The following is an 18770-nucleotide window of genomic DNA, read 5'->3' on the forward strand; positions in this document are numbered from 1 at the left end:
GAAAGCAGAGATTGACAGATGGAAGTATATTAATCTGAGAAGCTTCTGCAGCTGGAAGGAAATAGTGCCCAGGATACAAGAGCCATCCACTGATTGGGAGAAACTATTCATTGAATTTCCATCAGATACGGGGCTAATATACAAAATATACAAGGCACTGATGAAACTCTATAAGAAAAAAACATCTAATTCCATAAAAAATTGGGTAGAAGAATTAGACACATTTTTAAAAAGAAGAAATACAAATGGCCAAAAGGCACATGAAATCAAAATACCTATGAGGTACCACCTCACACCAAGAGATTGGCCCGCTGCTGGTGGCAATGCAGACTAGTTCAGCCTTTCTGGAGAGCGATATGGAGATTCCACTAAAAACTGAAAATTGTGCTCCCATATGATCCATCTATATAGGAATATACCCACGGAACACAAAAATACAATACAAAAATCCCTTCCTTACACCTACATTTATTGTCACACTATTTACCCTAGTCAGACTTTGGAAACAATCAAGATTTCCCTTCAACATATGTATGGCTAAGGAAACTGTGGTACATATACACAATGGAATATTATACAGCCGTCAGGAGAGATGAAGTCATGAAATTTTCCTATACATGGATGTACATGGAATCTATTATGCTGAGTGAAATAACACAGAGGGAGAGAGAAAGACACAGAATATTCTCACTCATCTATGGGTTTTAAGAAAAATGAAAGACATTTCTCAACAATTTTCAGAGACAAAAGAGAGGAGGGCTAGACATTACAGCCCACCTCATGAACCTCCCTACAAAGAGTGATGATTTTTGTTAGAGAAATAACTACATTGCAAACTATCCTAACAATGATGATGTATGAGGAAAACAGAAAGCCTGTCTAAAGTACAGGTGGGGGAGGTGAGGTGAGGAGGTGTATTTGGACATTAGTGGTGGGAATGTTGCACTGGTGATGGGTGGTGTTATTTACATGACTGAAACCCAAATAAAATCATGTATGTAATCAAGGTGTTTAAATAAAAAATACTAAAAAAAAAGAAAAATGAAAGACATTTTTGGCAGTATCTCAGAGACAAGAGAGACGAAGGCTGGTAGGTGCAGCTCATGACATGAAGCTCACCACATGAGTGCAGTTAGAGAGATAACTACACTGAGAACTATCATAACAATGTAAATGAATGAGGGAAGTAGGAAGCCTGTCTCGAGTACAGGTGTGAGTGTGGTGGGGAGGAGGGAGAGATCTGGGAAATCGGTGGTGGGAATCTTGCACTGGTGAAGAGGGGTGTTCTTTACATGACTGTAATCAACTACAATCATATTTGTAACGACAGTGTTTAAATAAAGATAATTTAACAATAAAAAAGGGGAAAAAAGGGCCCAGAGAGATAGCACAGCGGTGTTTGTCTTGCAAGCAGTATATCTATATGAATGAAGGTGGTCATAAAATAAAATGAACAGTTTCATTCTATTTAAGTGAAATATCTATGGAGATCCATGGAGAGAGACATTGGATCACTGATTCCTCTTAAGAGTTAGGATTTAGGAGGCAATGAGGAATGATTGTTAATGAACATGGAATTTAATTTTGAACTATTAGAAATACCCTGAAATGAAATAGTGATAAAGTTGTGCAAATTTGTGAATATACTAAAAATTCCAGTGATTTGTGTACTTAAAAATAATGTGACAATATCTCACTAAGAAAAGGACAAGGGAACATAAAATCCAGCCTATTAAGTCTCAGAACAAAATACTATCTCATAAAATGGGGCTATTGGAGGGGAACCCAATCTGAGAAGTCCCTGGGCCTGAATCTGTGTTTATACTGCTGTTTTCCATAATTGTTGCGACCTTGGGAAGTCCCTTTTGCTTCCTTAGCCTCAGCTTATCCATCGACTAAAAGGTATTATAACACTCCTAAAACTAGGATAATATACTTCCTAAATAGCTAAAGAAAACCTAGGATAAAGATGATAGAAAGCATTTTCATCTCCAATTTTAAACTGTACTAGAAATCTGTAGTAATTAAAGCAGAGTGGTACTCACTTATGAGAATGGCACATATACAAAAGCTTGAAGAATAGCCAATGTAGGTGGGGTTGTGATGAGAAAGGAATCTGCGTGCCCTGTTGCTAGAAAAATTGTCTGGTTCAGTCAGCCTATATAGAAAGTAATATGGAGAGCTATCAAAAAAAGGAATAGAGCTATCATAAAATTCAGTGGTGCCACTTCTTGCCATCTCTTTCTAAAATACAAAAACATTAATTCAAAAGAATAAATGTATGCCTATTAATATCACTACATTTAGTACAATAGTCAAGGTGTTGAAACAACTCAAATGCCTAACTAACTACACATGAGTGGATCAAGAAATTGTGGTAAAGATACACAGCAGTTCTAAGAGAATAAGATCATGCAATTTGCAGCAACATAGATGGAACTAGAGGATATCATGCTTAGTGAAGTCTGAAGGAAGGGGGCAGATTCAGAATGCTCTCCCTCTTGTGAAGGACTTAACGTACTCAACAAGGTAGCATCAAAGAGCCAAAGGCAACATAATTGGAGAACTATTCCACATAACTGAGTTGGGGGATGGTAGGGAGGTTATTGGGGTTTCTTGGGAGAGGAAGGTAATACATTGGTGTTGTGTGTGGTGTTGAAATCATGTGAAGGAGAAACCTGTATTAATAGCATTGTAAACCACAGAATCTCAATAAAAAAACTTTTAAAAATAGTCTATAAATTGAAAAAACCCATCATGGTAATTATGTAAGGACAGACTCTCAGATTATTGGAATAGAACTAAAAGTTTAGACAAAGAATTTCAGATATATGGACATTTCATCTTTGATAAAGGACAAAAATCTATGAAATGGAGAAAGGAAAGTCTCTTCAACAAGTGGTGTTGGGAAATTTAGTCAGCCACATGCAAAATAAAAAACTCAGACTCATTTCTAGCATAATGCACAAAAGGCAAATCAAAATGCATTAAATGCCACAACATTAGACCTGAATCTATGTGTTATACTGAGGAACATATAATCAGAGTTCTCCATGATTTTGCAGCTAGAGGACTGTTTAAGGAGTTAACTCCAGGGGCAAAGCAAAGATAGTCAAACGGGGCTACATTATATTAAAAACTTCTGCACCCCAAAGGAAATGATGACCAAAATAAAAGAATAACACACAGATTGGGAGAAAATATTTGCCCAACACTCATCTGATTTAGGACTAATATCTAACATATATAAAACAGTGTAGAACTTCATAAGAAAAAAAATCCAACCCCATCAAAAAATGAAAGAAGTAAAAATGTTCCTCTGCAAAAAGACATACAAATTCCAAAAAGCATTGGAACAGTACTCTGCATTATTAATCATCAAGGTAATGAAAATCAAAGCATTAAGATATCATCTAACACCAGAGAGATTAACATACATTAATAACAAAAGAAATTAATAACAAAAGAAATAACAAAAGAAAGTAGTGGATGTAGGAAAAGGTATGCTCTTTCACTAATGGGGTTGCTGACAAATTTAACTCTTATGGAAAACATATGAATACCCCTCAAAAATAGGAATTGAAATACATGATTTAACAATTTTACTTCTTGAAATATTCCCCAAGTGCTCCTAAACACAATATAGAAAAAGCACCTACATTCTTATGGTCATTTACAGCACTATTCACCTTAGTCAGAATCTAGAAATAATCAAAATGCCTGAGAAAAGATGAACGTATAAAGAAAATTAGGTATATCTACACAATAGAATTTACTCAGTCATAAGAGAAGATAAAATCATGCAATTAGCTGCTATGTGAATGGATCTAGAGATTATTATGTCGAGTGATTAGAGAGAGGGAGGGAAACTCACAAAGAATAATCTTCATGGAAGAAACATAGATGGGGAACAACTAAGTCTAAAAGAAATAGAAACAAAGAACATGAAAACTGGTCTTTAGTACAAAGCTTGGCACTTTGAGGGGAGGAGAGATGGGACCTCGAAGAGAACACTAGGACACTGAGAAGTCATTCAGGAGAAAGATGTGTGCTGAAAGGTGGGAAATTGTTAAGTATAGAATTCTATCAGTCAAAATAATATAAAGCACAGCCCCTTGGATTTATAAAGTGCTTGTCATAGAGATAGGCTGATGGATGGATGGGTTTGAGGAAAACTGGGGGCATGGATGAATGGAAGTGGACACTGGTAAAATGATTGGTGTTGGTATATTTTATGCCTGAAACCCAGCCATGAATGAATAATTTTGCAATTCATAGCAAATAAATAAAAAAACAGTCGTATTATTTTGAGAAATCATCTGGATGACATTTTTGGAAAATCCTAAAATGTTTATTTCCAAGCCAAGGTGCCAATTCCAGATTGGGGAATATTTGAAAGTGGCATAGGCTGTGTGAGGTCTAATGCGAGCGACTAGCTTTCCACTAAAGCTGCTGTAATCAGAGCTCTGAAGTAGCCGGTGCTCACCTCTTTTCTTGTGCGGAGAAAAAAAAACAACCACTTATTTCAGAGCAGAACCATAGGTTTGCTCTTTTAAGAGGTCTGAATTGCTGACTATTATTCCGTAGGACCGTGATATTCAGTTCTTCAGAAAAGCATCGGAGAGGCTGAGCTCAAAGGTTTCGACATTAAGAACAGGAAAAGAGATACTTTTAGAATATTCCAGTCCCAGAATTCTGTGGAAGATGAGCCTAATAGTCAAAAGACCTTCTCCAGCCCACTTATGATAAGATAGCAACTGAATTTGCTGGATCAGGGTTTTCTACTCTTGCGAACACAGACTGGGGTTTACCGTCCTATGTGTTCACATAGTTGACGCCATAACCACTCGTTGTTCTTGAAGGGACAGTGATAAATATATTTAATGTTGCAAAACTAGGAAAATGAGTTCAACTAGGTGAAGGGCCCCCCTTTAACATAGCCTCCCTTTTCACTCTAGTATTGAAAAATCTGAGGCTCGCTGGATCAGTCAGGGAATCAGCAAGTCTTCTCTCCTGTTCACTGTTCGGTCCAACCCACTGGCCATCTCATCTTCCAGCACCCGTGGAAAAGGGACAATCCTCACTTGAAGGAGGATAAAAGCAGGGAGGACAGTGGAGAGAAAAAATGAAAAAATGCTTGTTTCATTTTGAGCCTTCGAATTTGTTTCTTGGACTTTCAACCCGTTTCTTGGCGCGATCCAAGGTTCCAAATCCCTCAGGATATTAGGGAGAACTCATATGGGTTTGAATAAAGTACCCTGATAAGCATGAAGTGAGGGGCCTTAGGCTTCTGGCTGTTTTGGCGGACTCAGTTGCCTAAGGCAGAGGGAGTGTGGATTCTGGAGCTCCACTGATGAATCAATCGAAGCTAAGCGTAGCCCAGGAGAAAGCTCACCAGGTAGCCGCTAGCTAGCCAGGCAGTAGCAGGGAGATAATGAATGTGAAAAGGCTCCAGCAGGGATATTATGCACCCTGATTCCCTTCTTTGTAGCGAGGGCAGTAGGGTGTGTGTATGGGGGGGCTCATCTTCAGACTTGGGGGAAACATTTCTATTTGGGCTTTTCAGTTAGAGAAAGTACACGCAATCTGAGTTTATCCGTGGAGGCTAGGAAAGACCCTTGAATATTGAAGTCTCTCAAGGGGACACCTTCTTTGGCTGCCCCTCTTCCCGCTTGGGGCAAAAGGGGAGCCTTATCCAGAGGATGGCGCTCCCAGATAGCGCAACCGTTTCTCGCCCTTCTCAGATGAAGGCGGTCTGGGAGGGAGAAGTTTCCAGGTGTTCGCTCAAATTTCCTGGGAGGCTTCTCAACAAGACACCTAATTTTTAGTAGAGGGCAGAAATCTATTCCTTCGAGCGAAAAAGTCGAGGGGTCGAGTGCCAGAATCTTCCCCACCTTTCCGTTAGCTGGAATCTTGTCTATTTCCCCTGACCGGTGCGCCCCAGAGCCTGGGCGAGCGGCCGGGAACCGCCAAGTCTAGGGAAACTGCCGCGCTTGGAGGCTTAGTTACCTGAACGGAGGAAAAGGAGAAGCCTGGGGATTGTGAGGTGCACAGAGAAGAGAGGGACCAAGATAAGGGCTTCTTAGGGAAGCAGTTTGGGTCTACTACTGACTTCTTGGCTGCTCTGCTGGACGCCACACTGATGCCTGAGCCTGTCCCACAAGCCCGTCGCTGCTCCATAAAAGCTTGTGGAGAAAAGCCCGAGCTGTTGCTTCGGAGCCTCAATCCCAGTGACAGGCTTTTATTCCCCCCCCCCCATTTGAAATTTTTCCCCAGACAGCGTGTGAACATTGCAACTCGGTTCTCAGCCCCTGAGAAGGGGTACTCCAGATGCCCAAAATTAGGGCCACAGCTACTTCCAGGGCTCCGGAGTACTCCCAGTTCTCAGGACCCGCGTGTTGGGATATCTTAGACCCAGATCGGGTAGAGTTGCCACTCGCTGCTGTTGTGTAAGGATCCAATTGACGCCTGGCAGGCACCGAAGTGGGGATATTTCCCTAGAGACTGGGCATAAATTTGGGGTGGGGTCTTCAGCAGCTGTGTCCTGGTGCCCCAGGGAGCAAAAGGCTTTGAACAGGCACAATAAGACACCATAGGGACAGGGGTTGGATGTCAGGGGGCGACTGCCCTTCACATTATGTTTTATACTGGTTTGGGTGGGACATGGACCCCCAAAAGCTCTCCACGCTTTCCCCCAGCTCCACGCTGTTCTACATCGCTTTGCTGAGATGCTAGCATAGAAGGAGGGAGGGAGAATCACAAGCTAGAAGCTGATGCATCAGAGCCGGTGAAGGGAGGGGGGATTGGACTCAGAGTAGGCGTCAGGACTCAGGGTACCTGGTAGGAGGGGGGGGGCAGAGGGAAAGCACATACATGGTAGTCGGAAGCAAGATGACACTGTGATGTTGATTTGTATAAAATGAATTGGTAACTGAGGGGGGAGAGTGCTAAGAGATTTTTGATTGGTTGGGGGGCGGGGTTTGGGGCGTGGGCAGCCCTTTACCGCGGCTTTAAAAGCTCATCGGAAAGGGGAGGGAGGAAGCTGTCATTTGCTCTCTGGCTCTCATAGGGGAAGGCACGCTTTTCTGCAGCTCCTGGTGGCAGAGCAGGTGTTCACGCTCTCGGCCAGATTGGCGGATCCTAGCGGTCTCTAGCGGCACAATGTCGCTTGCCTTGGCAGTGCCCACCCCGTTTGGCTGTATTGGCTGTCAACTGCCTGATCCAAAGTACCCACCGGCTGTCACAATCTTTATGTTTTGTGTGATAGTTATCACCATCGTGGTCGACTTAATCGGCAACTTCATGGTCATCTGGGCCGTGTCCTGGAACAAGAAGCTGCGAAATTCTGGTAAGCCATCCTTCCCTTCTTTATCTAGAGCCTCTTGGAATCCCCGGGGTGTTAGCTTGGGTTTCCCAAATAGGCAACCCACGGGACACTGCCCTCATTTTGATTCGAATCTCCACGGACCCAGGGGGTGATGTTTTCTTGGGTTCCCAGAAACTTAGAGCCTTTCAAGGCTGAGGGAGCTCTGAGTAAAAGCTTGGCGCGTCCAAGCGCAAAGCCCAGGTTCTGGCAGAACGGACTTGATGCTGAGGGAGCCGGCGCAGAAGCGGAGAGTGCAGCACGGACGCGTCAGAAGCGGCAGCTCAGGCAGTACTAAAGCGGCGGTTGCCAAGGGGCTGCCACCAGCTCCTGGAAAGTTAAGTTCCAGGCAGCAGCATAGGCGCGAAAGCATCGCCGCGCGGCCGCCGCGCCCCAGCCGCGGAACATAGGCTCGCCGCGATCCAGGGGCGTCAGGGCGGCTCCCGGGCTGCGGAGCGCAGACCCCCTCGCCTGGTGCCGAGCGGTGCGGTCTGAGTCTGCCGGAGCCGGTCTCTGTGTGCCCGTCCGGGGCGCGCAGCAGCGGCAGGTAAGCGGCAGGCTGGGCGCAGGCGGCGGCGGCGGCGGCGGCGGCGGCAGCGAAGGTAGCAGCGGCGGAGATCCCGAAACCCCAAGTCCGTAAGCGGGGACCTGCGGTGGGGAAGCAGGGAGCGGTCTGGGACTTCGGGAGTCTCAGGGTTTCCAAGACCTAAGAAGAAGAAACCGATGCGGATCGGCTGAAGGGCGGCGGGACAGAAACACGGGGACTAACCAGAGGAGGTGCTCGAAGAGACCCCAAAAGCTGGGGAAATGGGATGGAATTGGGGCACCAAGTGAGATGCTCCCTGATTTGGGGAGAGGGTCGATTGCCTGCGGGGCAGGCGTCTGCGCCGGCAGGTATCAGGGTCCAAGACCTACGCGGTGCTTTGGCGCGCGCCGCGGAATCTCCAAAGCCGCGCGCCACGGACTCTCCAAAGCCGCGCTCCGCGGACTCTCCAAAGCCGCGCATCGTGCTTTGCAGGCTGCGGGCAGGAGAGGTCTGGTGGGGAGAAAGGGTGTGTAGGGTCCCCTAACTCCGAATCTGGTCCCAGGATGTTGAGGTGACGCTCTGGGACTCAGTAGATAGGTTCTGGGTTGTCTGGGACCGGGCAGACGCGGAGACCAAGTGTCCTCTTTCCGCAGGAGCGGATAGTCTCTGGGTTTAGGTGGATGCGGGGACGGGTCGGTGCAGTTTCAGGGGGCTTAATTGGCTGGAAAGGCGCCTTATAAAGACTATGCAAGTTCGAAAACTCACGGACGGGCACATATTTATTAAGTTTTTCCTTTCCTCAACACTGGTGGGTGTGTCTGATTTCTCCCCGCTCCCGGAGAGACTGGGGTGCCATGCACAGGTTGCTCCCATCTCTCCTGCTTTGCGGTCCTAAAGGTGCTGCGCCACGGAGCCCGGTCGGCACCAGCGCAGCATCCTCTGCCTTCCTTTCCTTCTTCTCCACTCCCACCTCTTCTCTTTCCTTTCTTCCTCAGCTCAAATAAAAAAAATTGATGGTGGTTGTGTGTTTTTTTAAACTAAAGCTCTAACTTCACTCTTACCCCCCTTCTCCAAATTCATTGCTAAGAGGACGACCCCTGAAAAGACCCTCTCTAGGATGGAAAGCGCTGAGGTCGCGCCTGGGCAGCACTGGAGGCTGGAGGAGGCACAAGGAATAATAATCTTTTTGCCTTTGCAAGATGCGCTCCTTTTCTGCCAGCCCAAGACGAAATGGAAAATTTGGAGTAATCATTGCTAATTCCGCCCACTCCCTACACCCTGCTAAGTGTTCTTAAACGAAAGGGGCTGTGCCCCCCGCTCGTGACCTCTCCTTTTTCATCTTGGGAAAAGTCTAACAAATAGATTCTTACAGGGGTCCTGCAAGAAGCGATAGTCTGTAGACCCGCGTTCATCATCCTGTTTAACCCGCTGGCTCTAGTAAAGTTCGGTGCCCTGGCCCAAGTCCCCTAGCTGTGTGATTCCCTGCTTCCCTGGGCAAATGCCCCCTCCCCTGAAGCTGGCACTTGGGTGGGTGGACTCTGCCTGAGATTTTTCTGTTTCCCGCAGTTCTCTGCTTCATAGGTCTCAATTTTACAGGACCTTTTCCTCTATCCCCTCTGTTTTCATTTAGGTTACCTGGGAGATGGTTCCTCTCTAACCCTATAAGGTCTGAAATTCTGATCTGCTTCCACCGTGGAAAGCCCAACAGCAGCAGCTGCCGTCTGCCCCCCCCCCCTTGCCTTTTACACTCTTTGCTAGGCTAAGGCACGCAGAGGATGTATAATTTGGGAGGCGTCTCAGGTTTCCTATTGCTCCCAGCAGCTCTCACCCCCTTGAGCTGTTCCCTAATATTTACCTCTCAGGGCTTTCCAGCACTGACCTCTGTTCCCAGGCTCTCTTGGGAACATGGAGGGACTTTGCATTTTTTCAAAGCAGAGATGTCATTTCATAGGCAGAAAAGTGAACAAGGTAGTGAAATGACAGGGTTTGCGACCCTGGTCCAGTGTCACCCTAGCCTGGGACACACTTGGCAATAGGATCAAACATAAAGTGCATTTCTCTAGCCTGATTCCACAACCCTACTGACCCTTGCACAGGCTATATTTCCATTAACGTATAATCCTTTTTCTCTCCCTTTCTCTCTCTCTCTCCCCCTCCCTTCCTCTCCATTATGTTTTTCAGCCAACATCTTCGTGGTTAGCCTCTCTGTGGCTGATATGCTCGTGGCTATCTACCCTTACCCTCTGATGCTACACGCCATGACCGTAGGAGGCTGGAATCTGAGTGAGTTCCAGTGCCAGATGATGGGATTCATCACTGGCCTGAGCGTTGTAGGTTCCGTCTTCAACATCATGGCGATCGCCATCAATCGCTACTGCTACATCTGCCACAGCCTGCAGTATGAACGAATCTTCAGTATGCGCAACACCATCATCTTCCTCATCATCACCTGGGTCCTGACCGTCCTGGCCATCCTGCCCAACGTGTACATCGGCACTCTCCAGTATGACCCTCGCACTTACAGCTGCGTCTACAACTACGTGCAAAATCCGGTCTTTGCACTGGTCATCGTTGGCATCCACTTTGTCCTCCCTCTGTCCATCGTGGGTTTCTGCTACACGAAGATCTGGGCTAAAGTGAAGGAGGCCCGTGAAGACCCAAGACAGAATCCTGACCACCAGTTTGCTGAGGTTCGCAATTTTCTAACCATGTTTGTGATTTTCCTCCTCTTTGCAGTGTGCTGGGGTCCGGTCAATGTGCTCACTGTCTTCGTGGCTCTGGTTCCGAAGGAGACGGCGAGCCAGATCCCCCACTGGCTTTATCTTACAGCTTATCTTCTAGCCTACTTCAACAGCTGCCTCAATGCTGTCATCTACGGTATCCTCAATGAGAATTTTCGAAGAGAGTATTGGACCATCTTCCATGTCATGCGCCACCCACTCCAGTTCTTCTCTGGCCTCATCACTGATGTCCGTGAGACGAGGGAGTCCCGTGCACTCGCTCGTGCCCGTGTCCGTGCCCATCACCAGGCCCGTCTTCAAGCCCGTCGCCTTGCCCGTGAACAAGAGCGCAGACCTGTGTGTCCTCCTGTGGAAGAAATACCAATGAGTGTTCGGAATGTGCCCCTGCCCGGTGACAGTTCAGCTGGCCAGCCCAAGTGTCCCATTGTCCTCCCTGAGCCAATCTTGCCCCCATCCCAGCCTCTCTCTGTCCTCCGTAAATCTGCCTCTGACCATGTTAAGTCTGCTGTCATTCACCCTACATCTGCCTCTTTTCACCCTAAACCTACCACTGTTTATCCCAAGGCTTCACCTGTCCACTTTAAGGCTGCCTCCGTCCAATTCAGGGGTGACTCTGCACATTTTCAGTCTGCTTCTAGCTACCCCAAGGTGGTCACTGGCCACCACATTCCTGCTGGCAGTCACTCCAAGATGGCTTTCACTTCTGCCACCTCTGCCATTGGCCGCAGGAATACTGCTACCACAATCCACATTGAGCCTGCTCCCAGGCACAGTGAGCCCCTCACAGGCAGCTTTCCCAGCGCAACTGCCCTCGGCTACACTGTACCTTCCATCACTGGCCGCTTTCCCCGTGTCATCCCCGACCTCCCTGAGCCAGCTTGCAGCCCTGTCCTCAGATCTCCCAAGCCTGCTGTGGCCTTTAGCATCCCTACTGTGGTCATTTCATCTGTCAATGACCCGGAGGGAGAGGGGACGGTGGTTCTTAACGCGGAAGAAGAGGAAGTAGCTGTGTGAAAAGGCTTTGAGGAATGGTAAGGCAGAGACCTGCCTTGTGGTTAGTTGGTACTTTGGAGTGAGAACCCTTTTTGCACCCCCACATGGGCAGATACAGACCCCCAGATCTAGCTTCAGCTCCCAACTTCCAAGCCTAATCCTCCTTTACAGGATACTGTTCCCCCAATGTGTGGGAACCAAATCCCCCTTGACTGACAGCTATTGTATTGAGCCTCTGTATCCTCCTCTTGTTAACAGTGAACCCTAACTTGTTGTTGGACTTTGAATTTTCTGTCTCTGCTATCACCCACTGCTTCCCCTGTCCTCAGTCCTTTTTCCATGCCTTCTGCTTTCCTCTCTCTTCCCCAGGAGCTGGTAGATTCTTGCTGTAGTGAAGTCTTGTGTCAAGTACTTGTTCCTGCAGCTTTTTGTAACTGTGTGTGAGTGTTGTACTTTGGAAAGGCAGTCGGAAAGCAGTTGGGATTGAGTACATGTCCTTGGGAGCAATGGTCATTTTCTCAATTTCAGAGGCAAAATAGGACACATACGTCAAAAAACCTATCTGATAAGCTTGAGTTCAAATAAGGTTGGATGACCCTGAGATCAAATGGCCAAAGGGAAGATATAAACACATGGTGTCATTTTAAATAATTAAAATTTTCTATTCAGTGCTGCCTATTCTAGTCCAACTTACCGCAAATGGTGACATGGCTTCACTTAATTTGAAGCCACTTACTTTTTAAAGACTTTAAAAGACTTTTCACTTACAGAGAATTCCTTTTTAAAATTTTTTGGGAGGGCATACTTGGCAGTTTTCAGGGATTACTCCTGACTCTGTACTCAGGAATTACTTGTAGTGGTGTTAGGATGCCAAGGATGGAACCTGGGTTGACCATGTGAAAGACAAGTTCCTTAACCACTGTGCTCTGGCTCCAGCCACAGACTTTGTCTTTTTTGAAGTTGATTCTTTAAAAAAATTATTTAGTTAAAGAACTGAAGCTTAAAATGACATTTCTGAAGAATCACGCTGGCCCCAGAAGACAATTACTTTTTCTAAAATCCACAGTTTAGTTTACCAGGATCAATTTCAGGGACACCTTTCAGAATTGACTTCATACTTTTTTCTTTATCTGAGATTTTAAAAGTAATGGCCAGATGTTTGTACCCAATTAGTTTTACTTTTTTATCCAAAAGGGAGATTCCAACTGATAACTTGCAGCCAGGAAAAAAGCCCTTGCATTGCCATAGAGATTGTAAGTGAGAGTTTTTCTAGAACACTTTATGTCCCTCTGGGCCTCCCAGCTTGGGAGGGAGGCAGGGGGCAGAGATATAGGCCTGGCCTGGCCACATGAGCTTGGCTGAAGTTTCATTGTCCCATATTATGTCACAGACATCTTGTATCAGCACGACTAAACAGCCATGCCGATGATGTTTCTCTCAAATTCACAAAGCATATTATGTAAGAAAAACTTTAGTTCTCAATTTTAATTGATACTTGCAGCAAAGTTTACTGTAGAAAAGCTTGGAAGGCGAAGTCGGACTGTCTTCTACTGCCTCCATGTTGTTTTGTACTTGTGCTGGTAGTAATTAAATAAAAGTATTTAGTGGCTTTCCTGTGTCATTTGCTGAGAAATTTTCCACCTGGTGTGATGGTTGCAGGGGGAATATGAAGAATATATTGATGTGGGAGAGGGGAGATCAGAAGACTTAGGGTTCATGATGAAGTCACGAAGTGGGAACCGGGGGGAGCTTCTGAGTTGAATGAGCTTGTCTGCTTGCTTTAGGGGCAAATAAGTCCATGAAGTAGGAGTTGGAGAGGCACAGGAGTGGGAAAGGGACTTTTCTATTCAGCTGCTAGAATTTTCAACAGCCTGACTCTGAGCAAGACCTCAGACCTCAGAACTCTATCCCCAAATCACTCATGACAAGATGAGATTCAAATAAACTAGTCCCCTCGAATAAGTGGATTCAAGATATTATACACCAGAGCATAGAAGTTTTTGTCAGCAAATAAATACATGAAACACAATCACATATACACAATTCACACCAGAAAAAATGTTTTCAAAGTGTGCTCAGGCAACGCCACAGTAGGAATTGAAGCAGTTCACTGGAACAATGGTTGAGAAGCACTACAATGACAATTAAGGTGGACATTAGGCCCATTCCCTGTGGAAAACTTACAAGCATTTCTGGATACCCACAAAGGGCTTTCTCAAAAGCTGGCAAATTGGTTAACTTCAGATATGCCCCATGCAAGGTGCTTTGCCTTGGGTGAAAGTGAAAGTGCTCACTCCAAGGCATCTGTGCCCCCCTCCATGCTGAGAGCAAGGATCTGAGAGGAGATGAGAGAGATACAAGCAGTTGTATTTAGTTTTACAAGTTTGTCCTATACTTTGCTCCTAATGCTAAAGCCACACTTTTAAGATGCACCTTCTCACAATCTCATGAAAGTGGTTGTTTCATCCAACATCTGATCTACTTTCAGATCTCTCACCATAAATGCAACTCACATTGATCAAATTCACTAACAAACAGTAATGGACATGGACAGATGCAGATTGTCTGCTCATAGATAGAAGGTGTTTTGTAATTCTGCCCAGGAAAATCAAGGCTCTTAGGTCCCTGAGAATATTATGCCACCTTTGCTGACTTTTCCAAGAAGACTGACTCTGGGTAAGTATAAGTATTCATAACCAAGAAATAGAAAAATAAGTGCCATTGAAATTCCTCCCAGTTACAGCCCTGACTGATCTTCTGTAAAATTACACTACACTCTGTATCTCCAAGCCCAGGTGAATGTGTGAATCAGAGTCACACAAGAAATAATCCAAACCAGGCTAAAGGTGAAACACTTGTAGTTTGGCAGTATTCTACCTAGTATGGAGCATCTGCTGCCTACCAGACTACTGTTTTTATTGAGTATAGAGACCACCCCAAGGTGGGGAATTATCCTGAGCCTATCCTGCCCACATTTACATATAAGACAATCTTTATTTTGGGTGAAACCAAGTTGTAAAGAAACAGATACAAAGAAACTAGGGATAAATGTTGTTTTAGATAAAAATAAGGTGTAACCCAACAATCCTATGCAGTTAATTTTGTTGTTATGTTGATTTGGTGGTCACAACTAGATATGCTTCATATTGGAAAAATACTATAATGGGGATTTAACTGGACCATCTGAATACAAAGCATGCACTAACACCCCTGAGGCTTAGGCTTCTTATGTAGTTTAATTTTCAAAAATTGCAATAAGGTCTGAGGATATAAATCAAAAGGCTGGAGCACATTTGTGGCACATGTGAGGCCTTGAGTTTGATCCCTAGCACTGGATGACCCCTGGACACAACTAGGAACAGCATTGGAGGCCCCAAGCATTGCTAAGGTGACCCTGGTGACCCTCAAGCAACATCACACCACTATACTCAAGCATTGAACTATCCAACCATTTGTCTGGGAGTCCTTCACCCAACATTTTTGAGACCTCCTCCAAATTATGATAGAATACATATAACATAAAAATTATTTTAGATCTTTTGGCCATACCCGGTGATGCTGAGGTGTTACTGACTATGTGCTCAGAAATCACTCCTGGCTTGGGGCACCATATGGGACACTGGGGGTCGAACTGTGATCTGTCCTAGGCTACTGCTCCAAGTCAGTGCTCCAGCCCTGATTATGCATTTCAAGATTACAATTAAGTAGCATTAAGTACACTCTCAGTGCTATTCAATTATCAGCACCATCTACATGTGTGCTTTCCTTCCTCTTCCCAAATAGAAAATCTGTTGCCATTAAATAATAATAATAATAATAATAATAATAATAATAATAATTCCCATTATTCCCCCATCTGTCTACCTGGTCACCCTCAGCCCTTGATAACCTATATCCTACTTCCTGTTCCTTTGAATTTTCTTTTTTTGGGGGGCCACACCCATTTGATGCTCAGGGGTTACTCCTGGCTAAGCGCTCAGAAATTGCCCCTGGCTTGGGGGGACCACATGGGACGTTGGGAGACTAAACCACGTTATTTCCTTGGCTAGCGCTTGCAAGGCAGACACCAGCGCCACCTCACCGGCCCCGAATTTTCTTATTCTATGTACCCCACACAACTGAAACTATACATTTTTATTTTGTGACTGACTTAACTAAATAAAATGTCTTTAAGGTCCATTTATATGAATAAGATTATTTTTATGAATAAGTTTATTATCTTTATGGGATGAATAATATTCTATTCTATAGGTATATCACAATTTTCTTAGGCCAGTCATCCATTGTTGAATGTTTAAACTATTTAATGCTTCTATGGATATTGGCTTCTAAGTACTTATTTGGAACCCTGCATTTTAATTATTTTGGTTATATGTCTGGTACTAGAATTGCTGAGTCATTTGTCAGCATGGCTTTTTTTTGTCTCTGAGATCCATTCATGTTTCTATGTATCAACAGTTTTTATTTTCCTTATATGTAGTATTCTGCAGATGAATAAGCCACAAGTTATTGTTTATGCACATTTATGTTGGTTCAAATTGAGGACTAATATGGAATTTGCTTTTATAAACATTTTGGTATATAATTTAATTTTATTTGGAGATATAATTTTGCACACTGTAAAGTGCCCTAATTTTCTTTTTTTCTTTTTTTTTTTTTTGGTTTTTGGGTCACACCCAGCACTCAGGGGTTACTCCTGGCTCTGTGCTCAGAAATCGCCCCTGGCACGCACAGGGGATCATATGGGATGCCGGGATTTGAACCACCATCCTTCTGCATGAAAGGCAAACGCCTTACTTCCATGCTATCTCTCTAGCCCAAAGTGTCCAAATCTTCAATGTAGACTTTGTTCTACTTTTATATATGTATATACTCATATGACTATCATGTAAATTAAGATAGAAAATTTTTTAAATTTTTTTATAAATCTTTATTTAACCACCGTGATTACAAGCATGTTTGTAGTTGGGTTTCAGTTATAGACAGAACACCCCCATCACCAGTGCAACATTCCCACCACCAATGCCCCCCTCCTGCCCCACTCCTGCCTGTATTTGTGACAGTCATCCTAATTCTATCAATCTTTAACTTTGTCATGTTAGTTGTTAGTGTAGTTATTTCCCTAACAGAGTTCAACACTCTTTGTGGTGAGCTTCAAATTGTGAACCGATCCTTCCAGCCTTTAACTCTATTGTCTCTGGGCCTTATTACAGTAATGTCTTTAATTTTTCTTAAAACCCATAGATAAGACTATTCTGCATCTATCTCTCTCTATGACTTACTTCACTTAACATAATAGATTCCATGTACATTCACTTATAGAAAATTTCATGACTTCTTCTCTCCTGACAGCTGAGTAATATTCCATTGTGTATATGTACCACAGTTTCTTTAGCCATTCATCTTTTGAAGGGCATCTTGTTTGTTTCTAGAGTCTGGCTATTGTAAATAGTGCTGCAATGAATATAGGTGTGAGGAAGGGATTTTTGAATTGTATTTTTGTGTTCCCAGGGTATATCCCTAGGAGTGGAATAGCTGGATAATATGAAAGTTCAATTTCCAGTTTTTTGAGGAATCTCCATATTGTTTTCCATAAAGGCTGGACTAGGCGGCATTCCCACCAGCAGTGAATAAGAGTTTCTTTCTCTGCATATTTCTTCAGCACTGCTTGTTCTCGTTCTTTGTGATGTGTGCCAGTCTCTGTGGTCTGAGATGGTACCTCATAGTTGTTTTGATTTGCATCTCCCTGATGATTAGTAACCTAGAGCATTTTTTCATGTGTCTTTTGGCCATTTGTATTTCTTCTTTTTCAAAGTGTCTGCTCATTTCTTCTAGCCATTTCTTGAGGGACTTATATGTTTTTTCCTTATTAAGTTCTGTCATTACCTTGTATATTTTAGATATTAGTCCCTTGTCTGATGGGTATTGGGTGAATAGTTTCTCCCATTCTGTAAGTGGCTTTTGCATCTTAGGCACTATTTCCTTTGAGGTGCAAAAACTTCTCAGGTTAATATATTCCCATCTGTTTATCTCTGTTTCCACTTGTTTGGAGAGTACTGTTTCCTCCTTGAAGATGCCTTTTGTCTCAATGTCATATAGTGCTTTACCTATGTGTTGTTCTATTATACCTTATAGTTTCAGGCCTGATATCAAGGTCTTTAATCCATTTGGATTTTATCTTTGTGCATGATTTTAGATGGAGGCCTGAGTTTGCTTATTTTTGCAAGTAGCTAACCAGTTGTGCCAACACCACTTGTTGAAGAGGCTTTCCTTGCTCCATTTTGGATTTCTTGCCCCTTTATCAAATAATAGTTGATTGTATGCCTGGGGAATATTCTCTGAGTACTCATGTCTATTCCACTGATCTGAGGATCTGTCTTTATTCCAATATCGTGCTGTTTTGATAATTATTGCTTTGTAATACAGTTTAAAATTGGGGAAAGTAATGCTTCCCATATTTCTTTTCCCAAGGATTTCTTTAGCTATTCGTGGGTGTTTATTTGTTCCAAATGAATTTCAGAAGTGTTTGATCCATTTCTTTGAAAAATGTCATAGGTATGTATAGAGGGATTGCATTAAATCTGTACAATGCCGTGGGAGTATTATTATTTTAATGACATTAATCCTGCCAATCCATGGTATGTGTCTCCATTTCTTTGTGTCCTCTCTTATTTCTTGAAGTAGGATTTTGTGATTTTATTTGTATAGATCCTTCACCTCTTTAGTTAAGTTGACCCCAAGGTATTTGGGTTTGTGGGGCACTAATGTGAATGGAATTCTTTTCTTTTTTATTAACATAATTTTTATTTTGATCATAGTGGCTTACATATTGTTGACAATAATATTTTAGGTACATATTTACATAAAATCAGGGGGGACTCCCATCACCGGTTTGTCCTCCCTACTCCTCCATTTTTGTCCTACCTCCCATATCCTCTTCCTTCACCCCCAGGGCTGCTAGAATATGTGGTCCCCTCTGTACCTATCCTATTACTTAGTAGTCTTGCACCTGTTTGGTCCTGATGCCTCCCTTACTTCCCCCTCTAATTGGGAGGCAGGACTAGGTAGTTCAAGTTATGTGGTTTTGTTTGAAGAGGAGAAAATTAATAAACTGGGGTAAAAGTCTAATATGCCGAAAATAAGCGGA

The 18770-nt window shown here is 43.9% G+C and overlaps 1 protein-coding gene across 1 annotated transcript; it reads left to right on the plus strand.

Moving 5' to 3' along the window:
- Positions 1 to 7161: 7161 nt before the first annotated feature.
- GPR50 (G protein-coupled receptor 50) lies at positions 7162 to 11644 on the plus strand. Its single transcript, XM_049766956.1, has 2 exons — positions 7162 to 7348; positions 10071 to 11644. Exons 1-2 carry the CDS (start codon positions 7162 to 7164, stop codon positions 11642 to 11644), a joined length of 1761 nt encoding a protein of 586 aa, XP_049622913.1.
- The last annotated feature ends 7126 nt before the right edge of the window (positions 11645 to 18770 follow it).

Source organism: Suncus etruscus, chromosome X (genome assembly GCF_024139225.1).
Source record: "Suncus etruscus isolate mSunEtr1 chromosome X, mSunEtr1.pri.cur, whole genome shotgun sequence".
Lineage (NCBI taxonomy): Eukaryota > Metazoa > Chordata > Mammalia > Eulipotyphla > Soricidae > Suncus > Suncus etruscus.